At 41.6% G+C, this 26113-nt stretch overlaps 2 protein-coding genes across 5 annotated transcripts in view; one reads left to right on the forward strand and one right to left on the reverse strand.

Moving 5' to 3' along the window:
• Nucleotides 1-3302: 3302 nt before the first annotated feature.
• Poglut2 (protein O-glucosyltransferase 2) lies at nucleotides 3303-15354 on the reverse strand. Its single transcript, XM_028765633.1, has 10 exons — nucleotides 14673-15354; nucleotides 13354-13559; nucleotides 10986-11191; nucleotides 10731-10808; nucleotides 9230-9402; nucleotides 8872-9109; nucleotides 7107-7316; nucleotides 6398-6487; nucleotides 4242-4349; nucleotides 3303-3528 (listed from the first exon to the last, which is right to left on the reverse strand). The coding sequence occupies exons 1-10, from the start codon at nucleotides 14852-14854 to the stop codon at nucleotides 3511-3513; spliced, it is 1509 nt and encodes a 502-aa protein (XP_028621466.1). The 5' UTR covers nucleotides 14855-15354; the 3' UTR covers nucleotides 3303-3510.
• Nucleotides 15355-15523: 169 nt separating this feature from the next.
• The window catches only part of Bivm (basic, immunoglobulin-like variable motif containing), a 31656-nt gene continuing 21066 nt past the window's right edge, over nucleotides 15524-26113 (forward strand). For 2 of the 4 annotated variants that reach the window (XM_028765581.1, XM_028765585.1), the window contains exons 1-2: nucleotides 15964-16711; nucleotides 25474-26067. In XM_028765581.1, coding sequence (XP_028621414.1) covers nucleotides 25596-26067 — 472 coding nt within the window. In that variant the 5' untranslated portion in view covers nucleotides 15964-16711; nucleotides 25474-25595. Of the gene's footprint in view, nucleotides 15624-15962; nucleotides 16712-25473; nucleotides 26068-26113 lie in introns of those variants that run through there. The other 2 variants (XM_028765582.1, XM_028765584.1) reach the window with 2 other exon arrangements.

The raw sequence follows: 26113 nt of genomic DNA on the forward strand, positions 1-26113 counted from the left end.
CTATTGTAGTTGCTTTTGGATGTCCAGCTTGGCTGCCCGCTACAGCTGCAAGAAAAACAGCTTTCACCTTGTTCAAGAAGCCGCTTTCCTGCGCACCCGAGGGAGCCCCCCACCCCCACCCCCGACTTATAAAGTGAGGGATAGCGGTGCTGCACCCCGAGAATAGCCTGCACGTTGCTAAGAGATGGAGGCTATTGTAGTCGCTTCCTTTTCCCCGCCCACCACGGACTCCGACAGCCTGAAGCACGGGGCCACGACTTCCAGCTACTGGGAGGAAGTCCTGCTCCCGCTCAGCAGAAGTAAACACACCCGCTCAGCTGCCGGCTGTCACCACTGCTGTCTAGAAATGAAGGCAGCGACAGCCATACATGCTCTCCTGTCTCCTGAGGACTGCTCTGCTCTCTTTACAATTCGTCTCATCAGCGATACATACCCACGTGCGCACGGCCTGCCCTCACAGTCCGAGTCACAGGCCTGAACCCACCTAGACAAACTCACTTTCTGTCACCATGATCTCTCTACTTACACAACCTGCAAAATTACTTAAGATTTGATTTGATTGATTGATTTATTATTATTTGTATTTATTTTATTCATATCCTGTCTTGATAGATGATGATTTTTTACTATTGCCATTAAATTATGGTGTGCTCTATTCAGATATAACCAAGCCTTTAATCTTGTCAGAAGCCTGCTAATTATGAAAATTTTATGACAGACAGACTCTTGCAAAACCTTTAACAGTTTACTCCCACAGTGGACAAACCTCAGAGTCAAATGACTTACCTAAGTCATTTCTCATGTCACATGTATTCATTCCACAGAGAAAAATGCTCTTTATCTTCTGGGCTTGAAGGCTAGACTGACTCTGCCCAAGTTGCCATGGAGACCACAGGGAACTGCTGGCTAGTGGACTCTGTCATTTTTAATTGATACATGACTGCTAGATTGTTGTTTATTCTTTCTCAGATTTCTGACTACATTGACAGCTAAGGTAGTTTGACAGCTAGAAAAAGCTTTCACAGATGTAATCGGTTAATTCCTTACCTAAACTTTGATTCCATGGATTAAATGCTTCATGTTTCCTCCTCTTGCTATGTCACTGTCCCAACAATTTGAGTTCCTAAAGACTGTACATGTTAACTCATGTTGTTATCTTATAACTATAAGCTACAGGAAACCTACTCAGATCTACCTCTCATGGATCCAACAGACTATCAAATAGACTTCACCCAGATAAGTACATCTGCCTAAAGTTCCCGCTTACTACCTATTCCAGAGGATGGGATTCCTCTGGGTTTCGGTACAGCCCTGGTTGTCCTGGAACTCACTCTGTAGACCAGGCTGGCCTCAGAAATCCGCCTGCCTCTGCCTCCCAAGTACTGGGATCAAAGGCGTGCGCCACCACTGCCCTCCTCTGGGTTTCAAATGTACATCTAAGGAAAATTCTTTCTTTCTTTCAAACACACTTAATCTTATTCTCTACCTATAATATATGTGTGTGTGTGTGTGTGTGTGTGTGTGTGTGTTTTAGCATCTTGTCAAGCCCAGGTGCCTACATCTAGGACAGCTCCAGAGAAGCAAAGCTGAGATGCTCCAGTCTCCTCTCACAGACAGACGCTTCTACTGGACTTGTTCCTTCTGATCTATCCACAAGGAAACAGCCAACTTTCCTAAGATTGGACAAACATCCCCATACCCATTCTTCTAGGTTTCCTAGAGATACGTAGCCCCTGATGCCAGCAGGAAGTAGTCAGATATCATGATGACTCTATTCTTGCTTCACCATCACCCCTTTCTAAGTTTTTCTTTTTTAATTAAACCAAAATGGGTGAGGGGGGAATGTTAGCATTCTGTCTAAACTCTGCCCCATTAGGCCTGACCCACTATAAAAGGGGCTTCTTGTCCCCTCCTCTACTATCCTCTTGACTCCCCTCCCCATGCCCTGAATAAACTCTATTCTATACTATACCATCATGTGGCAACAATCTCTGATTTGCATATTTAGATTAGTGATAAGTAGGCACCCATGCCTGTGGGGCCATTTTTAGCCACAACTATACATATTTTCTTGATTCCAAGTTTTCATGCTTTTTCCAGAAAAGACAACAAATATTTCCTGCTCTATCTTTGGATACTATAACTGAATGCATGTTATGTGTTCAATATTTATTGTACGAACTAGTAATGGTCAATTTGGTTGGGCCATCTCCAATATAAGGTCAAACATTTTGGATGTTTTGGTCAGGGTATTTTTCAATGAGATTAACATTAAAATCAGTGAACTTGGAGTAAAGTAGATTGACTGTTGTGTGTGTGGTTTATCTAATTGGAGGAGAAACTTGAGTGGTGGGATTAAAGGCATGTACTAGCATGCCTGGTCCCCACCTAGTTCTTTAATTGCATTTTCAAGGTAACTGTCATTTATTGACCCATTTAAAATTTATTGTCCCTTCCATGTTTGGGAAAGCTGTTAGACCTAAAAAAATGTCTTTCTAATCAAGATACTTAAGGTCTGAGGTGTAAGGGAGAGTCTACAGGCAACTACTGCAAAGTATGGTGACTACATAATATAAAGAATCAGAGGTGTTAGCCGGGCAGTGGTGGCACACACCTTTAATCCCAGCACTTGGGAGGCAGAGGCAGGCAGATTTCTGAGTTTGAGGCCAGCCTGGTTTACAGAGTGAGTTCCAGGACAGCCAGGGCTACACAGAGAAACCCTGTCTCAAAACAAACAAACAAACAAACAAAACAAAACAAAACAAAACAAAACAAAAAAGAAAAGAAAAGGAATCAGAGGAGGTGTTACATTCCTGAAACGAGCTAGACAAAGTAGAATGGATCCTGGCTTCCACATAAAGGGAAAAACAAATACCAGGGCAGGAAGGGAACAAGCACTGGGTGGACAGTGATAGGATTCGTAATAAGTGGTAAGAGATATGACTAACAATAGAGGCAGAGGCCAGATAAAAGCAGCTCTTGCACATTTTATTAGAATGAGGTTTAGCTGAGACTCAGTGAATAGTTATTCCAAAAGAAAAACAGCTTAAAATGACAGAGAGTCATTTGCATTTTAAAACAGAGTCTTACTGTCTTCCAGCTTACTATGTAGCTTAGACTGGCCTTGAACTTACAGAATCTTCTTGTTTCAACCTCTGAAGTGCTGGAATTTTAGGCATGAACCACCACAATTGGCTGGGTTTTGTTTTGGTTTTGGAGGTCTGTTTGAATCAGAGCACTTGCTAGAATCAAGGACCCAGACTGTTCTATTTCTATTCATAGATAATAACTGTAGCAAAACAGACTCTTAAAATAAAGGCAGTTTTATTATAAAAATTTTAAAACGTGATGTAAAACGACAGTCTGAGAACACTGCATAAGAAGAAATACTGTGAAAACGTGAATGGTCACATGTAAATTTTACATTGTCTGTGAAACATACTTAAAAATAATCTTTATACTAAAGTGTCTTCAAGAGCACCATCATTTGAACAGAAGATATTTTGCATATCAGAATTCATCTTTGGCCTGTAATTAAGAAGAAAAATGTTAAGAGCCACTAAAAAAAAAACTTAGGAATCAAGAATGCTCATACCAGATAACTATTTTTTCCTAAAGATGAAAGGAGGGGAGGAAAAAAAATGCAAGTTTCTTCTAGGTGTTCTAAATGCTCAGGACTATTTCTAGAGAACCAGAATCACCCAGGTATAAAATCACCTGCTTACATGGGAGTGAGTGATGGAGATCTCAAATATCCAGGGATCTGTGTCACCATTATACCCTGTGTTATGGATGGTGTGTATGAACAAGATTTGCCGTTCTCACTCAACATTCCGATACTTAGTGGAAGACAATGATTTGGTACCTACTCTTTCTAAGTCATTAAGAGACATAAGGGAAATGGAACTGCCCCATATTATAAAGAACCAAAACAAATATGATATTTATTTCATTATTGGCTCTTGTAATTTCATGGGTCTTACAGCACAGGAAGGGATTAGCATAGATAGTGTACCCTTTAGGGGCTAATGAGTTAGTGGTAAATTATTTCTCAAAAAATAAAGACAAACCTATAAACAACCAAAATTCCTACTTACAGACTTTCAAGGTATACAAAGTCCTGATAATAAGTTACCAACATCTTAACTAGCATTCAGAATTCCTTCATATTTCACAGACAGTGATCTATCAAGGGAGCTGGTTCTGTCACACCAGTAGAGCCAGGAAGTGAGTCTTGTTACCTTTCTCCTATGGCATGTACAAGGGAAGAGGTCATCCTCAGACTGTGGCACTACCTTCTTCATACCCTCTCGAATTTGGGGCTCACTCACTTGTAAATTGGCATAGCCCTGTTAAACAGCAATACGAAAGTATTTCTTAAGCAGCTTTTTAAATATATTCACCAAATGAGACAAGCTGGGAATTATAAAGAAAGCATTCATTTAATGCATATGTACCTAATGATGACCCAGTGTCCTCCATATCCATTTTAAATGCTCAATACTGTTTGTGCTGTGAACACTGGCTACCAATTCCTAATATACCCCTTATTAGTCTACTCATGTGTGTGTGTAATAAATATGTTGGTGTATGAAGACCAGAGTCAGACATCACATTAGAGGCAGAGTCTCTCTCAGTGAACCTGGAAGTTTGACTAGAATGGCTGGCTACCAGCCCGGGGTATATGGTGTGTATGAACAAGATTTGCCATTCTCACTCAACCTTCCGATACTTAGTAGAAGACACTGATTTGGTACCTACTCTTTCTAAGTCATTAAGAGACAGAGCTCTTGTCTCTGCTTCCCAGTGCTAGGATTACAGATAAGTTTTTGCCACAAATAGATCTTCACAGGGTGCTAGGTATCCTACCTAGTCTCTTTATGCTTGTAAAGCAAGCACTTTATCCACTGAACTATCTGTTTAGCCCTATCTTGTTTTGTATGTTTGAGACAGGCTGTCACTACAGTTGGCCTAGTGATATGTAGATCCCACTGGGATCAAACCTGCTGTAATCCTTTTGTCTTTACCTCCTGAGTGATAAGATTAGAGGTGTGTCCCTCTACATTTAGCATATCCACATTTTAAAAACATTGTTTTGGTTTTTTATTATGTATCTGAGTGTGGGTATATGCATGAGTGTGAATACCAAGAGAGGCCAAAGGTATCAGAGGTCCTGAAACTATAGTTGCCAGCAATCATGAGCTGCCTGATATGGGTCATAGGGACTGAATTTAGGCTCTTTGCAAGAACAGTGTGTGCTTTTAACTGGTGAACAAATTTATATGACTAAATATTTCCTCATAACTACCTCTGTTTTAAGTATAAATAATGTTACACAAATCCTCCCAAGAAGGAGAATAGAGCCTATTTCTTCCTTCTCCACTAAGGCTGCAACAAGTCTGAGTTATTACCTTGATTATATTCTTATTCTGCAATGGGCACTGTGCTAGGTATGGATGCTGTACATTAGCTAAGTAAATGACACAATCCAATGGATATTTAGATGCTCAGAGAGTAATCCCCCTAGTCTAGTTCATTCACTTTACGTAGCTCACTCTCGGTATCCCTTTACTACCTTCTAGGAAGGATTATAAAATAGACCAGTACAGATCAGAGACAGACCAACTTTGTTCAGTAGCAGAGCCCAAGACATGGTATTTAATATCTGTAAGTCTGAAACAAGAATTTGTTATTATTACTAGCAAAAATCTTGTTTACTTATACATTCTGTTTTTAAAGATAAGCCTTTTAAATCATCAGATATGTTGGGATTACAATGTATAAATTCTTGGTCCATGAAAATAAGTTTCAAAAAAAAGGTATGAGACAAAGGGGATGACTATACTTTGTACTTTGTTTAACTAATACTTTTTTTTCATATTTTTTATTGACTGCCTACAGTACCCCATTATTGCCAAGCAGTCCCCCATGCAAGTATTGAACAGATCCAATCCTGCTTAGCTCCCAGATTAGATAATCCCAGGCTTGTTTGAGGGAAGTATGACCATAGACCCCTTGAACTCTCAACCTGCCAGGCCATGGGCCTTTTCCTACCCACGTCTGGACTTGTTTTCCGTACATATAACCCCAGCTTCCAAATGCAGGCCTAATATTAATACTTTTCACTTGAAGTTTTCTACCTGTTTTTCCTTACAGTGCTCAGAACTGGACTAAATACCTCATGCATGCTAGATATGTACTCTACAGTAAGCTACATTCCCAAGCCCCAAATACTTCTTACTAATATCTCTATCTAATTTCTATCAAAGTGGTACATATATGTCCATATACTAATATACTTTTAAAACATTTTATGTAAAATATTGTTTGCTTGCCAACATGTTCAGTGCCAAGCAATATGAGGAGTGTGCATGTGCGTGTGTGTGAAAATACTAACCTGGAACAGTTTAAAGTAATAACAGAATATATCATCACCCATTAGATTATTTCTTGCAAATTCTTGTCCTGCTTTTGCTATCTTCTTTGCCTATAGAAATTTAAAAACAAAAGAAAACACCCTTTAATGGGACTTATTTATTTATTTTTGGCTTGCAGACATATGCAGATCTTAAGACTACACAGTGAGATGACCCAGAAAACACATCCTTGGGAGTAGCCTTATGTGGCAAAAGGTGCATTTCACAGAGTATGTTTGTTCAGCTCAGAGAGGTTTATAAAACTTGAAAGTACAAGTTGGCATGTGGGATGTCTTAGAGCTAAGCCTCCCTCGGAGAAGACAGTTAGACCCAAGCAAAGTAACAACTTATCAAGTACACAGAGTATGAAGCCTTGCATACTCTCTATTCAGTTTTCAGCCTTACTTGTATTAATAATTCCTCATTTTTTTCTATAGTAGTAACTGACATCTATTGCCAGATAGGTACTGCTTATGCCCATGACCATCTTACTGAAAGAGAAAACACAAACAAGGCCAAAGTTTAGCAGAGTGGTCAGCCAATCTAAAATGTGCATGCTACTCTTGGTCAGGCAGCATCCCAGGTACAGGTAAAAGCTGTATCTGAACATCCCAGTGTCCAGGCATGGTTCCAACACTCCTGTAGTACAGGGGTACAAGCAGGAGCAAGCATTCTTGAAAACTGACTTACCTCTGCATCATGGTCTTTTGCCCATTTGAGCTTTTCCAGCAGATCACTTAGGTTGCTTTTGACTGGAATGTAGTGTTTCCAGGGCTGCAGCTCATTGTAAAAATGTTCATAGTAGATGGAGTCCTGCTTCAGGACTACACTATCACCCACCAGTAGATAGGGCAGTCGGTATGCTGCCACAGTGCCATCAATATTTATCTGATACTTGTGCTGCAAAATAGGAGCATATACGAGCCTTTACTAAATTCCATTTTCTACTCATTTTCGTCCTCCTTCCATGAACCATTTTGCCATCCTCAGACTGACTTTCCCTCTCTGTTAAAATTTAATAAGTTCTCTTATAATACACTCTGTTGACCTAGAGCTAAAGGTTCATATGGCCCCAAATTTCCCAAACACAGTTACATATCTAATAGTGAAGCAGTCAGAAAATTAATAATATGGATGTCCTGAGGCTACAGCATAAACAAAGGTGGAACTGTGGTTTTTAAGGCCTTTGCTTCTTTGTTGACTTACATGTGTAGCTGCAGGCAGCACATTCTGGGCCATGTTAACAGTGTTTTTAAAATATGACATGGCTATACATATTTCTTAAGGGAATAAGTAAGCTTTGGGGTAAAAACATCTATGAATAATAGTATAGAAATCAGTAACTCTAGATGTAGAAAATTTAACATGCAAGAAGAAGCCAAGTGATGAATGAAATACTGCCCTTGAGGCTAGGAGATGGCTCAGGCAGTAAACTGCTGGCCATGAAAGCATGAGGGCCTGAGTTTGGATGCCCAGAACCTTTTCATAAAAACTAGGTGTGATCGCATTTGCTTGTAATTCCAGTGCAGGGGAAGGGGAGATAGGTGGGTCCCTGAAGCTTCAAGGCCACTCAGTCTAGCTTAATTGACATGCTCCGGGCCAAGTTAGAGACTCTATCAAAAGTCAAGGGGTATGGCTCCTGCAGAATGACACACAAGGCTCTCCTGACCTTTATACACGCAGGCTTGTACACACACATGTACCTATGAGCACACACATCCCTTCTGAGAAGGAATGGCTAATCATATCTTTTGTTACACCTAAAAAAATTTCAATATACATATGTGAAAAACATGAGCACGTGAATGAATAGCATCCTTAAGGTCTACCTACTGCCATAGAACCCATCAAATGACACGTCAGCATCCACAGAGCAGAGGAGCCCACTCATTTCTTATTTTCTCCCACTTTTTTTGTTGACCCAAAGAACTTCAGAAACCTTGTTGGGAGTGGGGTGGCACTTCTTGAAACATTGTGAGAAAGAGGATCACTCTCTGGGAAACATGAGGAATCTACACGCAAGGTGCAGAAAATCATCTGTCATACCCAGGATGCCCAGGAAGAGCATTTGGATATGTTTCAAGTCATTCTTCAGCAGAATGCCTGAGAAGAGACACTTGTTTTGTATCTTGTTATGATGCTGAGATTTAGAGGAGAAGTATTTCTAAAATGATTATACATACTTACTAATAAAAACAGGATTTGAGCAAACACACATTTATCTTAAGGGTTAGCTGGAAAAAAAAAATAAAGTTTTTTCCAGGCTCTGAATTCCCACAATGCCTACTCAATATCAGTGCTATTCGGTGAATCCAGATTCAGGCCAAATCAAACCTTAGTACTTATTGTGTTTTGTGACACCTTCCCATTCTTGGTGACTTACAGACTTTTGTTTCCTTCCCTCAAAGTGCATAAATTGGGAAGCAGAAAGGTATGTACATAGATGATGTCATACCTTGAAGAAATCAAAAAATGAAATGTGTTTCACAATGGGCCCATACAGGCTTTCATCGTGTTTAAAGAAGAAGAAATTGGTGAAAGCGGCATCGATGAGCTCTGGATGTTTCCTGCTAAGTTTTACCAGCTCTAGTCTCTCTTTGCGGCTGTCTCGGCCCCTCCAGACAGCTGTGGAATTCTTACTCTCCCAGGGCGGCCCTGTGTTAGCTTGCACGGACATCATATCCAGACTTACTCTGCAAGACAGAAAACAGAACATGTCTTCCTCCAAAACTATCAATTCATGAAAGCAGATGGAAAAGAACTCACCAAAGAGAGCAAACCAAGGCTCGGGGTCAACCCTGACCATCTCTCACCGGCCCATGGTTTCTAGAACAGAGTCAGTCAGGTCGTACGTAGGCATCACAATATCCCTGGACTCTGTGGAGCCACACCAGGAAAAGATCGGCTGAATGTTGGAGTTGGATTTCTTTTTTTCCAAAGGCCAGTCTCCCAAATTAACAAAAAATTCCACATCTGGCATCCTCACCTAGAGGTGGGGATAACAAGAGCTTATTCACAGTCTTTGCACTGCACATGATCAGTTAAAATCATCATTTGGAACTAAGTATGACGTTGCTCCTCTGAAATCCTAGCAGCTGTGGGGCTCAGGTAGGATGATCAGGAGTTGGAAGCTGGTGTGCGAAATTGGCTAAATAAGGCTAGACTGGGTTACATAGTTCAGTAACAGTGTGGGCAATATGCTGTCTCAAAATATGAAAAAAAGGGATCTCTGTATGAGTATAAGTATATATATATATATATATATATATATATATATATATAGATCTAAAATTACATATAGTGTGATTACGTATATGAAAAGGTCACAATCACAATGAAACCCATCATTCACTACTGCACAAGAAAAGGCCAATTTTTCCAGTTTTAGGAAATGACAATCACCTCAGGTTAATTGGCCAGAAATCTTTCAGAATATGGCATTCATATAAGTACCTTCAATTTGCTTTCTGTGATGTCCAAGTTGGCCATCAGACTTACTACGAAGCCAAGAAACTGGCAAAGGTAATTTCTATTGTTTTAACATTGCCAAGAATCTAACGAGATCATTGAGAGGGTGGAGAGAGAAGAGGGTGGAGAGAGGGAGGAAGGGAGTGTTGCTGACAAATACAACACTTGGGGCTTTAGCCCTGGGTTCTTGTTAATGAGGCAGAGGCATTTTCTTTCCATGTGTACCATTGCTATAGATTGACTTATTTCCTCCACAGAAGATATATATGCCTAAGTCCTAAACCCCAATGTCTTGGAGTTACCTTATTCAGAACCAGTCATTGCTGATGCAATTAGTTAAGATGAGGGCACACAAGTATGTGGGATGGGGTTGTCAATCCAAAATGATTGGCATCTTTGGGAGAGAAGAGGGAAGGGGACAGGAGGGGACCCAGAGCCTCAGATTCTTGAAGGCAGATGGCCATGTGACAAGAGGCAGATTAGACTGACAAAACTATGAACAAAATAGCACCAAAAACAGAGGGGCACAGGCAGCCAGAAAGAGGCAGGGAAGAAGAATGCTGCCAGAATGAAAGAGTCAGGGAAGAAGAATGCTGCCAGAATCTTAGGAGTGTGGCCCTTTCAACATTTTGGTTTTTGATTAGTGGTCTCCAGAACCATCCTCTGCTTTTTTAAGGTACTATATATAGCAGCCCTTAATATCTAATACATATATCAGAAAAAAATAAGCTTTAGAATATCAATATAGAAGGTTCCAGAATATAACACTTTATATTGATGTTAATGATATTTTGAAAATAACTATCATATGACATTGCTATCATAATGCAGAGAAGATATACTAACCTTTCTAGTCAATGAAAGTAGTATTGCATCCATGAAAATCCTAAAGCCAACATGCTCACCATGAGTCTTGATATAAATCTAGAAGAGAATTTGACATTTACTACATGTGTGGAAAGGAACTGGCAGATATGGCTAAAAAAAAGTTTGTCAAAAAAAAAGTACATAGAATTATGTTTAACAAAAGTAGCCAGATGTAATCAAAAGGTCAAGACACTACAGAGTCCAGAAAACAAGCAAACCTCAATCATATTGTACCTTATTGTCCTTTACAGTATAGTGACACAGGCTTTGCCTCTGTCCAAATCGTTTTGGGATTTCTGCTGCAATCTTTTCAGGATCAACAGTAGGGAAATGTGCCAGATCTTTCTGAATCTGAGTGATAGTTTCTGGACAGTTCATCTCCCGTAGCCAGGCTGCACTGTCTTCCAAAGGGCAATCACAGTTCTCATGGTAAACTGGTCCTATTTACAGATAGACAGCAGTATAGCACAGTGGTGAACATTTCACTTAACAACTGAATCCTAATAAAGAATGTTCCATGAATATCAACTTTCTATCTGGTCAGAGGTCACCACAGCTCTTCTTCCTATAGTTCTCTATTCTGGCTCACTTTGCACAAGTGCAAATCAAGTCAATGGGTGGTATGCATGCTCTATAGATATAATTCACTTGTCTTTATACTTCACATAATCATCATGGGGCTGGAGAAATGGCTTAGCAGTTACAAGTACTTGTTGTTTTGGCAGAGGACTGGAGTTATGTTCCAAGGACCTATAACGACCTATAACTTCAGGCACAGCAGATCTGACAGCATCTGTGATACCTGTACATGTGTGAACATACCCTCATTATAGGAACACATATGTATTTATAAATAATTTTCTATTTATACATCTTAGAACAAATAACAAAATATTGGCAAAAAATTGAGGAATCTATATGTCCTGAAGGATAAAAGTGATATGAATTACTGTCTTAATGGTTTATTATAAAAACAACTTCTTTGGGTGTCTATGGGCTAGAGAGATGGCTCAGCCTTTAAAAACTAGGCTCAAAATCAAAAGTATAAAGTACTTTTCTCAATGGAAAAACCATTGCCAGTAAAACAGAAAAAAACCAAAGGACTCCAACCTTGTTTTCCTTTCTTCCTTCCTTCCTTCCTTCCTTTCTTAGAAAAAGAAATATAGAGAAGCAAAGGTAATCCTATAAACTTGTCATCTCATTAATATCGAAATGAATTAATTTTACATTTATAAAAATAATGCTAGCATAACATAAGAACTGTAACTGTAACTGTGTTATTCCTTTCTGATATCCTCAGATTCCAATCTGATCCAGTCAATAGATGACAATGGAATTTATATACATTTTAATACTTTGTAGGCTGGATTATACTAAGGGGTCCCAGTGGAATGTAAAATAATTTATACAGTTAAAAAAATCCATAATTTTCTTGTGGTCCTATCTCCCCATAGAAAGGGAAAAATGTTGTCTTTTTATCACAAAGCTCTCTTCTCAACCCTATGAGAGGAAATAGCAGAGAATGTTTTTGTAATAGTGGCATGACAGTGACATGCATGACAATGGCTAATTCCTTTTCTGCTTCAAGCCATCTGGCTGGCCGGGAACTTACAACATAGACTAGGCTGGCCTCAAACTCATAGACTTGCTTCTCACCTTCCTCAGAGCACTGGGATTAAAGGCATGCACCACTACACCTGGCAATCTCGGTGATGAGTATAAGTTACTTAATTAGATCATTCCCTCAAGAATTATCTATGACTACATATTTAACTTAATTGTTCAGACTGGAGTTATAGTCAGTCCTGAACTGCAATATGGGTGCTGGGAACCAAACCCAGGTCCTTTCGAAGAGCAGCCAGTGTTCTTAATCACTGAGCCATTGCTTCAGCCCTGTAAATTCTTTTTTAATCCTCAGATTTACACAGACACGCACACAAAATAAACAAAAAGTCTGAAGCAGTACAAACTAAAGATGGTAATAATGATTAAGTATGATCTTTTGAGACTTTGTTTCAATTTCCTATGTGCATATGTACATATCAATTATCATTTTATACATATATGTATATATCTTATTGTAAGCAATGTTCAAAAAAGTTTATAAAACTTTGTTGTAAATTATGAATAATAAATGGTCAAACATTACTATACATTATATACACATGCATATGCTTATGCACACGTGAATGCAGGTGCCTGTGTACTACAGATATCCTCTTCCCTGAAACTGGAGTTCCAGGTGGCTCTGAGCCTCCTGACATGGGGGCTGGATCCAAACTCTGGTCCTTTGCAAGAGCAGCATGTGCTTTTCCCTGCTGAGCTATCTCTCTAGCTTTTTAACTTGATTATTCTCACTGATGTGTCCACAAGGAGCAACTTTTCCAGTAATGTTTCTTGGTCTTTAGTGAATTATAATCACCATGTAAATAATCAATATCTCTCTTTTGCCAAGCTGCCTAATTTAATTTTCAATTAGAAAAACATCTAGTTTTTTCATTTAGTGAAAAAAGTATGTTAAATTTTTTGATAGAATTCTTATTGATGGAATGACATGCAGTTTTGTATACAAATCCAATTGTGAAATTTTGTTTCAAAATACCTCTTAAAATATAAGGAGACTTGGCGACATGTTGCCCATGGTGTCTGACCTCTATCTTCAGATTTCTGTAGCTTGCATACATTCTATATCTTACTATGAAGGACCCATCCTTTCGATCTAAAACCTGGACACCAACTCTAGTGAACTGCTCGTCAGGTGCTGAGATTTTAACCTGGAACACATTTTCGCCTGGAGAAGATGTAAACCTGTTATGGAAAACAATGAGATATGAGGGTTATTTTAATAGCAAATGCAGACTATTTATTCTCCTTAATCTGTAAAGGTTGGGCATTCTGTTATATCCTTCTTTTAAGATATTGTTTCTTGCTTCTCTCAGGCTTTTAGTACCAGAACCAATATGATGGAACAAAGATTTAAAAAAAAGATAATAATAACAACATAAAATACTTTCACTAAACAGTTGCTGGGAGATAACATTTAAGACTAGCAATCTATTTGGCATACAAAACAGAACAATATTCCTATCACTGTACTATTAATTCATGATCAACACATTTGACAATTATTCATTTGTTAAATGTTTACTTCAAGGATGACCTTATTTGAAAAGTTGTTTTTAATGGCTCAAAAGAAAATTCAGTATTTGTGGGGCTGGGGAAATAGCTGAATGGTTAAGAGCATTTACTGTTATGTAAAAGACTTAGTTCAGTTCCTAGTATCCATTGTCCTTAAGGCTCACAACTATCTGCAGTTTCAGCTCAAGGAAATCAATGCCCTCTTCTGGCTTCTTCCAGCACCCAGGTGTGAGTATATACCCTCATCCACATCATGTAATTAAAACACTACTACTAATAAAAGTCTAATAAATATACCAGTACTTTAAATTATGTTTGTTTATGGGGAAAATCAAAATAACTGGTCATCATGTTAACAACACAAGTGTTTTGGACTGAATATTCCTGCATTTGGAAATAGGTTTTAGTGTTTAGTTTTTCCAGTTGTACTATTTTTCTTAAAACAGCTTGTGGGAAAGCATTTTAAAATAACAGAGATTTGTTTAGCCTCGAGTCCCATCTAAAAAGCCAAGAAGAAGCTGTCATTATAGCAATATTATTTATACTATACTGATACATATTTCAGAATTATTTCTAAAGTCACAAAGAAAAGGGACAGCCTATTATAACCAGATGTAGACAGCACTCAAAAATTCTGGAATGTAAATTGCCGGCAGAAAAGGCAAGTCAGGGCACATAGAGATGAAGGACAAAACCAAAACAAATAAACAACAGGAACGAAAACCTTCTTCAGTTATTTTAAACAGCAATCTCAAATAGTTGAAGAGTCATTTCTCCACTTACTGTTCCCCTGAGGTATCCACCGCCCGAATGTAGAAATAGCGGGCAGGAAGGACCACGTGTGCTTTTAGCCCGGGTCCCCATATTTCGCTCTTCTCTGGGCTCAGCCTCCCCTCTCCGCCGGTCTGGGCAAGTGCTGGCACAGTCCCCAGAAAAAGGCAGGAAAGCAGCGAAATGCTGAACATTTACAAGACCGAGTCTAGGAAGATCCACGAATGAATGCAAACGTGCTAAGTGGACGGAGCTAGCCTGGGTAGGTAAGAGTACGGTGGTCAGTCCTAGCAGCAGTCAAGGTCCCTAAAGTGTCGCTTGACGTGCGGGGTCCGCTCGTGGGACTACGCTGTGCCCAAGAATGTCACAACCGGAGCGGTGGCATGTCCAGGAGAAGGATGCCACTCGTTCTGCTGAACCTGGTAAGAATTGCAGGCTCCTCTTTCTCCGGACAATGACAAACTTGTATTACTCTTGCCACTAGAGCATCACTTTGGGAACGAATCCGTCGCAGGTTCTAGCCAAGGTGAGCGGAGAAGGATTGGCCTGCGCTGTGACCAGTCTTAGTAAGGTCTTCTGCTAGTGGATGAGTGGGTCAGAGTGGACACGCGTCCTGGGCCCTCAGCTTCTTGGGATATGTAGTCCACCATAGGAGTAACGGAAATCCTGCCAGGAGTCCACCCCCAACTACTTTCCTTCCTACTTTCCTTCCTCCCTTCCTTCTCTTCCCCCCGTCCCCCCCCCTTCCTTCGCTCCCCCCGTCCCTCTCCCCCCCCCCCCTCCCTCCCCCCCCCCCCCCCCCCCCCCCCCCCCCTTCCTACTTTCTTTTTTTTTTTTTTTCAACTTTGGAGCACGGCTTTCGGGCAACCCTTAAATATTACAGTTGCACAACTGGCATGTCTGGAGTCACAGCTAAGATTTCCCAACTTATATTTTGTCCATGGTATCCACCGCAATTGGCAGGTATATATTTAACGTTGAAAGGGAGGCAGCTGTTTTCAATGATATCCAATCACCCGGCGTCAAGGTCCTGGTGCTATTATTCTTGTGCGCTCAAAGGGACGAACGATTCTGGGCCTTGGGTAGAAGACTTGAGGATGCAGATCTGTTGTTGCCTTTCAGCATCAGAGTTCCGGGACCCAACAGGAACAGAGGTATTCCCCAGCAGAGGGCCGAGCCCAGGCACAGCCGTACGCTCCGCCTCTCCGTAGCGCCGTCACTGCTTCGTAGCAGGACAACCCCCACCCCCATCCCTGCCGCGCCCCTGGAAGGATCTGGGTCGAGCCAAGTGTCTAAGGAGAGGTGTAGGGGATAGAAATCACCGGAACAAAGCTCAGCTTGGGGGTGCACCCGTGGGTATCCCTGTACTCTATTCAGGAGCGGGTCTCCACGCTACGCTAGCGGATCCCAGGCACCTGGCCCGCAGCGGCCAGCCTCTCTGCACCCTCGCTTCTGGGCCAGTGAGGTCAAGAGGAGTCCCAGGCTCTGTCCTACCCTCCACGGGGTAAGGGGCGTGGAAAACACAGGCCCCCGGTGGCTCGGTGAGCTAAAGTCGGCCTGGTTGTGAGCCAAGGCAAGGGGATTCTTTTTTCCGCTATTGTCATTATTGGTGATATCAACTCATTCATCGCGGCCTCCCCTCCCAGCTCTCCGGCTGTCTCTGCCTGCGCGCCACCAGTTTCTCCAGTCCCTAGCACGTAGGAAGCGGCCCCCTACAGGCCTGCGCACTCTCCTTCCTGGCGAACCTTTCTTCCGGCTGGGAGGGAGCGGGCCTGGAGGTTAGGAGGCTTTAGGTTTGGCTTTGGCCAGTGGGGACTAGGGGCGCCGGGCTCTGGGTTGGCCACCGCGGGCCAGGAGTGGGAACTCGGCACAATAGCACTGCTGCAGTTGCGCTCGCGACGCCCCTGCTCTCCTGGTTCCCCTCCGCCTGCGCCGTTGTCACCTTCAAGTGGCTTCGGAGCCTCAAAGAGGGGGCAGTGGGAAGTCTCCCGACTTCTCAGAGCTTGAACTCCAAGAGGGCACCATGTGCTGGATGAATCCCATACTCACAGGTAGGCCTCCCAGGTCTGGTCTGATGCTCTAGTCAAGGGCGCTGATAGGAAAGGGGGGGGGGGGCATGGCTGCTATCTTAGTGGTTCTCATCAATCCTCAGCAAAAACACTTTCCGTGTCTCAGTTGCTTTCTGTACAGAATATTGAGTATAATGAGGAAGGCTTTACTGAGATTTTATAAGATGCCTAGTTCTCTACTGTGATACTAAAGCGTGCAGACACGAAAGGCACATAAACTGGGAAGAATATAACTCAGGCGATCGATATCTGCTTTGCAAACATGTTGTATGTTTATTTGACAGAACTGTTCATTCCAAAGACTCTCACAAGTCATTCCTCTGGTGCTGTCTTGGAAGCTTGGGGTTCATATTGTTTATGAGATACTGTGAATAAAGTGTGGAGTTGAGTGGTATTCCTGCAGTTATTCTCACTACCAAGGCTTTGTGGGATCAGGCTAGAAAGAACAGCTCAAAGGGTGGGTGGCATGAAGTTACAAGTATAAAGAAAAAAGCAGATTCCAGATAGCTGAAGATACAGTGATGAGCAATCAATCAGCCCTTCATACCTCGTTCTTTCCTGAGACTACCATTGCATCTTACTAGAATAATCTATATCTGCAATGATCTTGTTTCTAGTAATTGTGTCTTTTTTCATTTTAAGAAAGTCGGCTCTGAGTGAAGTCCTGAGGATACCATAACAGAAGCCCTTCAGAGGGTGGACATGTAGATCATGGAATGCAAAGAAGTAAAATATTAACATGGGTCCTGGGGTCATTCTTTCTCATTTTCTGTGAATATCTTCTGATATTTCATAATTTGTCTACAATACACTTTACTTGTGTCATCAAGCCTATAAATATATATATTTTCAGAGATATTCACATAAGACAGTGGTTCAAATGAGGATTTCATTCAATTTCATTTTCAGTGACAACTATGTAAAATATATCTTCAGGTAGATGGCAGCTTTGTTTTTTAAAAATGTAATGAGAATAAAGATACTATTTTTGTTCAGTGATCATTGCTTAAAGCAAACAACCCAAAACCAGATGGTTGTATGTTTTATTAATCAAGTGTTTTACTCTTAACATCTTCTAGCAAGTTCAGCCATATTTTTCATTCATAAATGAAGCTGTTTCCCTTGATGATTTTATTTGTTTGGCTTTGGTTATTTGAACTAGGGTCTTGCCCAGTGTGTACTACTGGCCGGATCAGAGCAGCTGTGCAGCTTAGTCTAGAGTAGATAGATCTTGTTGCAGCCCTCTTCTTTCTGCTTCTTGAGTCCTGAGATTACAGAAGTAGGCTACCACATTCTATTTTGACCATACTGTTTTTCTTTCCCTGTGTTCCAAATGAGCATAAAATTATCAAACTGAAATACATTGTATTGGTCCATCGTCAAAATTGTTTTCAAAGTGAGAAAGGCATTGATGGCAAGGTGAGGTTAATGTCAGGTTGAGGTCTACAAAGGGTAGGGCCTGGGGTGCCTGGGATGTATTAAATCAAGCTTTCCCACTGCCCCAGGTGACCATCTGCTGTCTCCTGTCCTTCCATACCCCACCACAGACACATGACGCCTCTCTACCACACAGCTTTGAAAAGAAGACCGTGAGCATCACAGACAGGAAGTGGGTAATGGAGAATTGGAGAAACTCAGTGCTCAGAGCAAAGCAGTGTGGTCTGCATACCTCATGCATTGTCCATACCTTTGTGTCTTTTTCCATTGTCACCATCACACCATAGAATGAGGAAAAAGGAGAGAGCTCAGGCACTTTCTGTAGACCTTTTTGCCAAACAGTATTCTAAAGGAAAGCACTGCAGGTGATAATGTAGTTGGATCCTGTGAGCCACTGTTAATGGAAGATGAGAAAAAAGCCAACATGAAGTTGTGAGAAGGCACATCTCATGAGGGGAGCTCCCTCAGCACAGATGGGAGTCCTTTCTCCGGAGTGTTTCTCCTTAGATTCCATTAATTGTGAAAGGGCCTTTACCCCTTTCATTCAGAAGAGGCTGGAGATTCCCCTGTTTATCATCACATCTGTTTGTTAGAGACTCAGACATAGGTTTGTGCCATTGAATACTTTTGTAATGGGTATTAAACAAATCATAATCTGTGATTATTTTGATTGCTAATGTTTAAAGTAAGCAAATGAGGAGGTAGATTAATAGTTGAAAGTCAAGATGACCACCATGGATGCGCTTAGTCTCTCATGCACTGAGTGGTCACTAGAGCCTGGAAAGGCGAATCTTGCCCTGCGTTTGGTTTCCTGTGATGTTGGACCTCACCAAGGACTTGCTCCTTTGTAAGGCTTTAACTTCTTTGAATGGCCTCCATGGCTATTCAACTTTACTATTTTCTTCCTCAGAGGAATCAGGTCAGACTTGAAGCCTAGTTTTCCCTGAGACTGCTCAGAAGTTAGTGACAGCAGCTTTAAATTGTAAATTTTATTTGTTGAACATGATTATTATCATGATGTATGTTTTATCCCTACATACATTTTTATCTTTTGGTCACTATAGTACTATAGGCAATACCATTTAGACTTAATTCACATGCTGTGGTGGTTTGTGTATGCCTAACCCAGGGAGTGGCACTATTTGGAGGTGTTGCCTTGTTGGAGTAGGTGTGACACTGTGGGCGTGGAATGCTTTAAGCAGGGTTCAATGGGCCATCCTACTAGGAATACGGAAGATGTTGTTGTTGAGGGTGAGTTGAACTGTGGAAGCCTGGCTCTAGAGGTTTCAGAGAAGAATTTTAATATGTGGCCAAGAGACTGTGTGATATTTTGATGAAGAATGCGGCTGCTTTTTGCCCTTCTCTAAAGAGTCTACCTGAGGCTAAGGTGAAGAGATTTAGATTAATTCTTTTGTTAAAGGAAGTCTCAAAACACCCTGATATAAATTCTGTTGTGTGGTTACTAAACTTCTCTCTTAAAAAGAGTGTTTTAATAAAATATTGCAAGCTGAGAAAGGAAAAATTAAAAAAAATATATATGGTTCAAGTATTAAAGGGGCACCAGGAAGTGAAATGGAGCTGAATCCGGTATTCAAGGATATTAAATTGAATTAAGTGGGTGGTGACCTTGGGACAAAATCCTACCCAGCTAAGTTTAGGTCCAGGCATGATAGTATACAAGCCTTTAATCCAGGATGCAAGGCAAACAGATCTCTGAGTTTGAGGCCAGCCTAGGACAGAACAGGTTCTAGGTGAAGAAAATCTTAATTGTAGGCATGGTGGTGCAGACCTTTAATCCCAGGAGACAGAGCCATGTAGATCTCTGAGTTCAAGGTCAATCTACAGAGCAAGTTCCAGGACAGCCAAACTTATGAAGTGAGGAAGTTGGAAAACAGAAAGCTGGTAATAGAATATGGCGGGGTTGGGAGGTGGTGGTGTTCCAATCTCAGCATGCAGCAGAACTCAGCAGCTTTGGCCATGAAGGTCTGGCTTTAGAATTCAGAATAGAATGGACTACTGGGACAATTGATGCTGGTTAGCTGTTGCTAAGAAATTAGTGGTAATTAAGAAGAGACCAGCATCACTGAGGTGTAATCTGGTAAGTGTTTTTTGAGAGCACAAAGAAGTTATGTTCCAGAGATAGCCAATGTTGTACTTCCTGCTGCAGCTGGACTTGGTAATGAGTAAGAACCACCCAAGTGGTTTTGAAGGTATGAAGGAGTCATGGAGAGCAGCTAAGGCTTGGCACTGTGAGAGGCCATGGAAGGCCATTGGTGAAGGTGTAGCATTAGTTGTAGTTGATGACCCAGTACTGAAGGGCTCATGCAAAGAATTTCTGGCTTGGCACCATGTAGAGAGCCTATGAGAGGCTATTGGTGAATCCTAGTTGCAGTGGAAAACCCGAGGATATTGGAGATGCCAGTACCATGGGATGATCACTGCCAGCAGCAGTGGAGTGGGGTCGACCAGAGCCCAGAATGCTTCAGAGGACAGAGCTGGAGATCTGACCTAAGCCCTTTGAAGGAGTCCAGAAGAGAATGTGTAGATCCCAGACATTGGAACAAGAAGCTGTAAAGTTGAAGTTGCCTTGGAGACCCTAAGATGTTTGAGCTGCCAGAGCTTTGGACTACTTGCTGAGGAAAGCTGCTAACAGGGAGTGGAAAGTGGAACCAGACTAGGAGAAAAAACTTTACTGTAGTCAGTAAAGATGAAAAGGGAGTAGAGATATGAAGACCACTTTGACATCAGACATGGAGATGCAGAGTTTGGAGTTTGCCCAGCTGGTTTCCTGTCTTGCTTTGGGGGTTACAGTTAAGTGACTAGATTGTAAGCGACCCCCGAGGGGGAGACCCCACTTTCACCCGGGGTTGTGCGCACCCAAGAAAACACAGAGACTGGCTTGATGCAAAATAGCAAAAGGTAGTTTACTGGCAAGGGGCCCTCGGGTAGAAAACGCATCCCATGCAAGGGAAGGATTTTGACCCCGAGCTCTGACAGTTCAAAGTTTATATAGGAAGCTGCGCAGGGGGAAGGGCAGGCGGGCGTGCTAGCGCGAGCAGAAGCACCACAAGACTTGGGAGAGAGGCCAGAGGGACCGCCGCAGGGCACCGGGACGGCGGTGGCTGGCGGGGTGGCAGAGGCAGTCACGGACCGCCCGGACAGGGAGAGAGCGGCTGACGGAACGGGGGTGTGGAAGGAGCCGGCCGAGCCTTCGGCAGCGGCAGGACGGTGGGGCTCGTGCTCCACGGCAGCCTCGGTTGGCCCAAAAACTCCATAGGCGGGGGTGGCGGCAGCATCGATGAAGGAGAGCACAACTGTGAACCAGGGCACAGCACGAGCATGCCTATTGAGCATGCCTATTAGTCTCGCGGAGCGGGACCTCCGTCCCAGTCTCCAAAAGCGAGAGAGTGTTATCAGCTCTTTTAGTTCTTCCTTCCAGGGGTAGCTCGTGAGAGCCCACGGAAGAAAAGTGCTTCAGCTCTCTCAGTTCGCTCTTCCCGCTGAGAAGAGAGGAGGGAGGAGAGTTGTCCTTTGAAATGCACGACAGGCGAGGGATCACAAAAGCACTCTGACAGCAGGAGACCTTACACCACACAGCAGTAGTAGTTTACTTTTAGCTCTGGGGTTATATATATACAGTTTCAGGGGAAAGAACAGGTAACCCCTATTGGTTTGGCTTGAGGGTTTGGGGATGCCTTATTTGCATGGAGGTGTTACCCGATGTGATAAGGGTCATGGGTCTCTTTGTGGGAAGCGGAAGCTAAGAGAGCCATATGGCCTGGGAATCTGAAGCAACCTCCCATCCTGCTGACCCTTTTCAGGCCGAGGTCTCCGGGGCTTCAAAGATTTCTACCAAACTTTCTGGCTTTCTCATAGCCTACTGCCCCACAGAAGGGGAGAGCGGGAAATTTTGGTGCGGTTACATTTGATTGGGTATTTTAAACATCAGCAATAGGTGTAAGTTATCATTTTGGCGGGCACAGCAAGCTTTTCTTGGTGGTCATGATGACTCGTATTTTTGGCCATGAAACCTCAGACCTCTTGATAGAGGAAGAAAAACACCAAATGGCCCATATCTCATTTGGGGATGTTTAGACTTGTCAAGGCCTGTCCTTGCTTGTTCTTACATTCATGGTCACCCTGTCCTAGGAGGAACTTGTTAATTTTTTTGTTTTGGCTGTTTTCTGCAAATTGTTGGTGGTCTGGGCGCCTCTGCTGAGGTATTTTGATTTTTTGTCCTCACATAGATGAATCTCAGGAGAGATTTTGACCTTTGTACATTTAACATTGTTGAGACTGCTATAGACAATGGGGACTTTGGTAGTTGTAGTAAGTGTACTTTTTTCTTATGCTATGTTTAGGTATGGCCCCATAGACTCATGTTTGAACAAGCCTATGGGGGCCATGGAGTGGAATGTAGTGGTTTGAGTATGCCTAACCCAGTTGTGGCACTATTAGGAGGTGTGGCCTTGTTGGGATAGGTGTGTCACTATGGGTGTGGGCTTTAACATCATAGTCCTAGCTGTCTGATATCGAGTCTTCTCCTAGCAGCTTTCAGCTGAAGGTATAGAACTCTCAGCTCCTCCTGCACTATGCCTACCTGGATGATGCCATGTTCCTGCCTTGATCATAATGGACTGAACCTCTGAAACTATAAGCCAGCACTAATTAAATGTCTTTTTAACAGTTTCCTTTGTTATGGTGTCTATTCACAGCAATAAAACCCTAAGACACACACCATAAATCACTCATTACAATGTATATTTCAGTGGCTTTTTAGGATATTCCCTAAGTTGGACCTTTACTATATTCCTGTGTTAGTTATGGAATATTTTCATTATTTTAAAGAAAAAGCTCATCATGTTGAATCTTTCATCCCAAGACAAATGCTAAGGTGTATTGTGCTTTGTAGACTTGTCTCTCCTGGAGATCCTGGACTGTTAAGGGATCAGTTCCTTTGTGATTAGCATGTTTCCAAAGTCCATTCATGTTGTATCATGATCAGTGTTGTTTTTATTACAAAGTAGTATTTTACTGGATGCATGTGTCACTTTTATCCATAAGTAAGTTGCTAGGCTTTGGGTTGTTTTCACTTTTTGCCATTCATGGGCATGGTTTAATGTTTTCTATATGTATCTAGAACAGAAATTTCCATATTACATGGGAAGTGTTGAAATATATGAAAACTGTTCTGTAACCCTAGATCAATTTATATCTTTGATAGCAGCTTATGAAGGATCTGATTTTCCACACTTTCTAATGTTCACTGTTGCCTGTGTCTTTTTATTATAGACATCTTGGTGGGTGTGAGCTGGCAAACCATTGTGGTTTGGATTTGTGTTTTCTTTTTGGTTTTTCAAGACAGGGTTTCTCTGTATAGCCCTGGCTGTCCTGGAACTCACTCTGTAGACCAGGCTGGCCTCAAACTCAGAAATCTGCCTGCCTCTGCCTCCCAAGAACTGGGATTAAAGGTGTGCGCCACCACCTCCGTCGGATTTGTGTTTTCATAGCAGTGAATGATGATGGACTTCTTTCCATGCACTCATTGTTCGTCTCTGTAATATCTTTACAGATATGACTTCCCCCTTTTAACTAGGTTATTTATATTTTATTCTTATTGCCTGGAGCCAGCCTTGGCATGGGGTCTTCTTTCTCGTTGGTTCTTCTTGAGGCAGTGGAGGGGGAAGAGCATTGGTGGAAGGAGGATAAGACTTGGCCTTATGAGATTTGGGGGTAAGACTTTGTCTTATGAGATATTTAGGGTTGCTGTATAATAAAAAGTTTGCTTATCTAAATTACTATGCTACTGTAGCTGACCTGCCTTCTGTGATCCTCTGAGGCTAGAAACGAGCAAAGGATAAAATAAATAGCCTTTGTACTATCTCAGCAGGAGCTGCATGGCTCTAACTTTCAACCTGCTAGTCGGAAGTCACAGGAAGAAAAAGACACTTAGAAAAGTAGTTTTAGTGTTTATTACTAAGTTGTAAAAAGTTTCCTATGAAAACTATCTAAGGGGAAAAGCAGAAAATCCTAAGTGGGAAAAGGGAAAAAAAATCTCTACTCTAAGTGGGGAAAGGGAAAAAAAATTCTAGTAAGGGAAAAAAATCCTTCTCTATCTTATCTATCCCTCATCTCTTTGCCCTCAGCACTTATACATCTTTTAGAATATATGATCACATGTTACAAAGTTCATCACAAGTTCACACAAAAAAATCAAATCATCAATTGAAATAGAAGTTTACAACAGAGAATGTTTACATGCATATCCATTAGGAGTAATTATCTGGCTAAACATCCATCACCTGTCTCAGCTCCACAGGGTCATTGTAAGTTGAAAACCATAACTAAGCTATTAGTGAAGTTTTGTATAGATAAACCCAGTCAATATTTTATCTTCTGTCCTAGCACCTATAATAAGTCATTAGTTCTCTTTTAATGACCTCTTGTTAATTGTTTTAACCTCCTGGAATGTGCTCTGATCAGGAGAAAGTCTGGTTACTATCTAAGAGCAACTAACTGGTGACACTTGGTAGACTGGCAGAGTTTTCATTGCAATTTTAACTATCAGAAAAGGACCTAATAGCAGTCTCACTATAAAAGAACTTAATAATCACTGATGTAAGTTTAGGAATTCTTATAGGACCTTCATTAAGACTTAAGAAGTCATCTATTTGTCTATATAGCATCACTATAAGACAGTACATCTTCGTGGATCTGCAGAGATCTGCTCCAAAGGGGTGCGCTATTGCTTAGTGATTGTAACATATGTTTAATAGTAATAGGAAAAGCATATTAATAGCAGGAGTCTCTCCTAAAATGAATCCCTTACAGCCTTGCTTAAGAAAAATGAACCTGTCACAGATTATATAATAATCTGAAGCAGGCCATCTCAGGTTGATCATCTGATAGTTATTAGCATGTCCCATTATGGCTCCTGACATCTCATATTTTGCTTTAAACGATTGTGTGTGTGTGTGTGTGTGTGTGTGTGTGTGTGTAGTGTGTGCTCTTGCCTCTCCTTATCCAGAGCTGGCATTATGGTTTGCACAGCTTCTTATTTATCTACTTTTTAATGTAAATGCTGGAGATCCAGCTCAGATCCTCATATTTGCGTGGCACACACTGTGCCAACTAAGCCATATTCCCCATCCCACAAGCTAATCTTTAATATAAGATAGATGATTAGATGTATGGTCATTAAATCAATATACATTGAGTGCAGGTATATGAATCATACTCATTATAATGTTTATTGCCATTCATCATGCCTGCTGGATATACAATCAGTCTTCTCTGTCTTTTCTTAGGATCCCATTTGTCAACCCTCAAGCTTTTATAGAATGCTGTGAACATTTGCCAAAGTTGTTTCTTAAAAGAAAGGGTTGCGGCTTCTTCCCAGGAACAGAGAGAGACATCTGCACTTGCTCTCATGCTTAACATCACTGAAGCTGGAAAAGCCACTGATTCTGGACATGGTGAGCACAGATCTGAGAACAAGTCCCCAGAAGAGAGTCTACAAGGTACTGTACCATCTTTCTACACAAGTGCCTCTGGAGCACCCGTATGCCCTAGAGGAGATGGGCATTATCCTTCGTGTTGTCCAGTGACTCATACTCGAGAGAAAGTTTATGCCATCTGCTCGGACTATGCCTTTCTTAACCAGGCAACGTCAGTCTACAAAGCTCCTAGCCCAAGCCGCTCTGCTTGCCTCCGTGACAACACCTCCCTTTCTGCTGGAAATATTACAAGTTATATTGGAATCCCAAATAGTACATCAGAAATAATCTATAATGAAGAAAATGACTTGGAAAACTTATCCACCAGCATGGGCAAGCTACCTCTTGCATGGGAAATTGATAAATCTGAATTTGATGGGGTGACGACAAATTTGAAACAATCAGGTAAGAAGGATCTATGAAGTTTGCAAGTGAGAACAATCAGAAACAA

Source organism: Grammomys surdaster, unplaced genomic scaffold (assembly GCF_004785775.1).
Source record: "Grammomys surdaster isolate TR1022 unplaced genomic scaffold, NIH_TR_1.0 165, whole genome shotgun sequence".
NCBI classification, from domain to species: domain Eukaryota; kingdom Metazoa; phylum Chordata; class Mammalia; order Rodentia; family Muridae; genus Grammomys; species Grammomys surdaster.

Excerpts from the sequence above, each read along its gene's own strand:
- Poglut2 (XM_028765633.1), bottom strand. The coding sequence starts at position 14,854 with ATGTTCAGCATTTCGCTGCTTTCCTGCCTTTTTCTGGGGACTGTGCCA. Across the intron at positions 9,403-10,730 it reads TACTTTCATTGACTAGAAAG|GTGAGGATGCCAGATGTGGA; the intron begins GTTAGTATATCT and ends CCCCACCTCTAG. Across the intron at positions 7,317-8,871 it reads CATTTTTTGATTTCTTCAAG|CACAAGTATCAGATAAATAT; the intron begins GTATGACATCAT and ends CCTATTTTGCAG.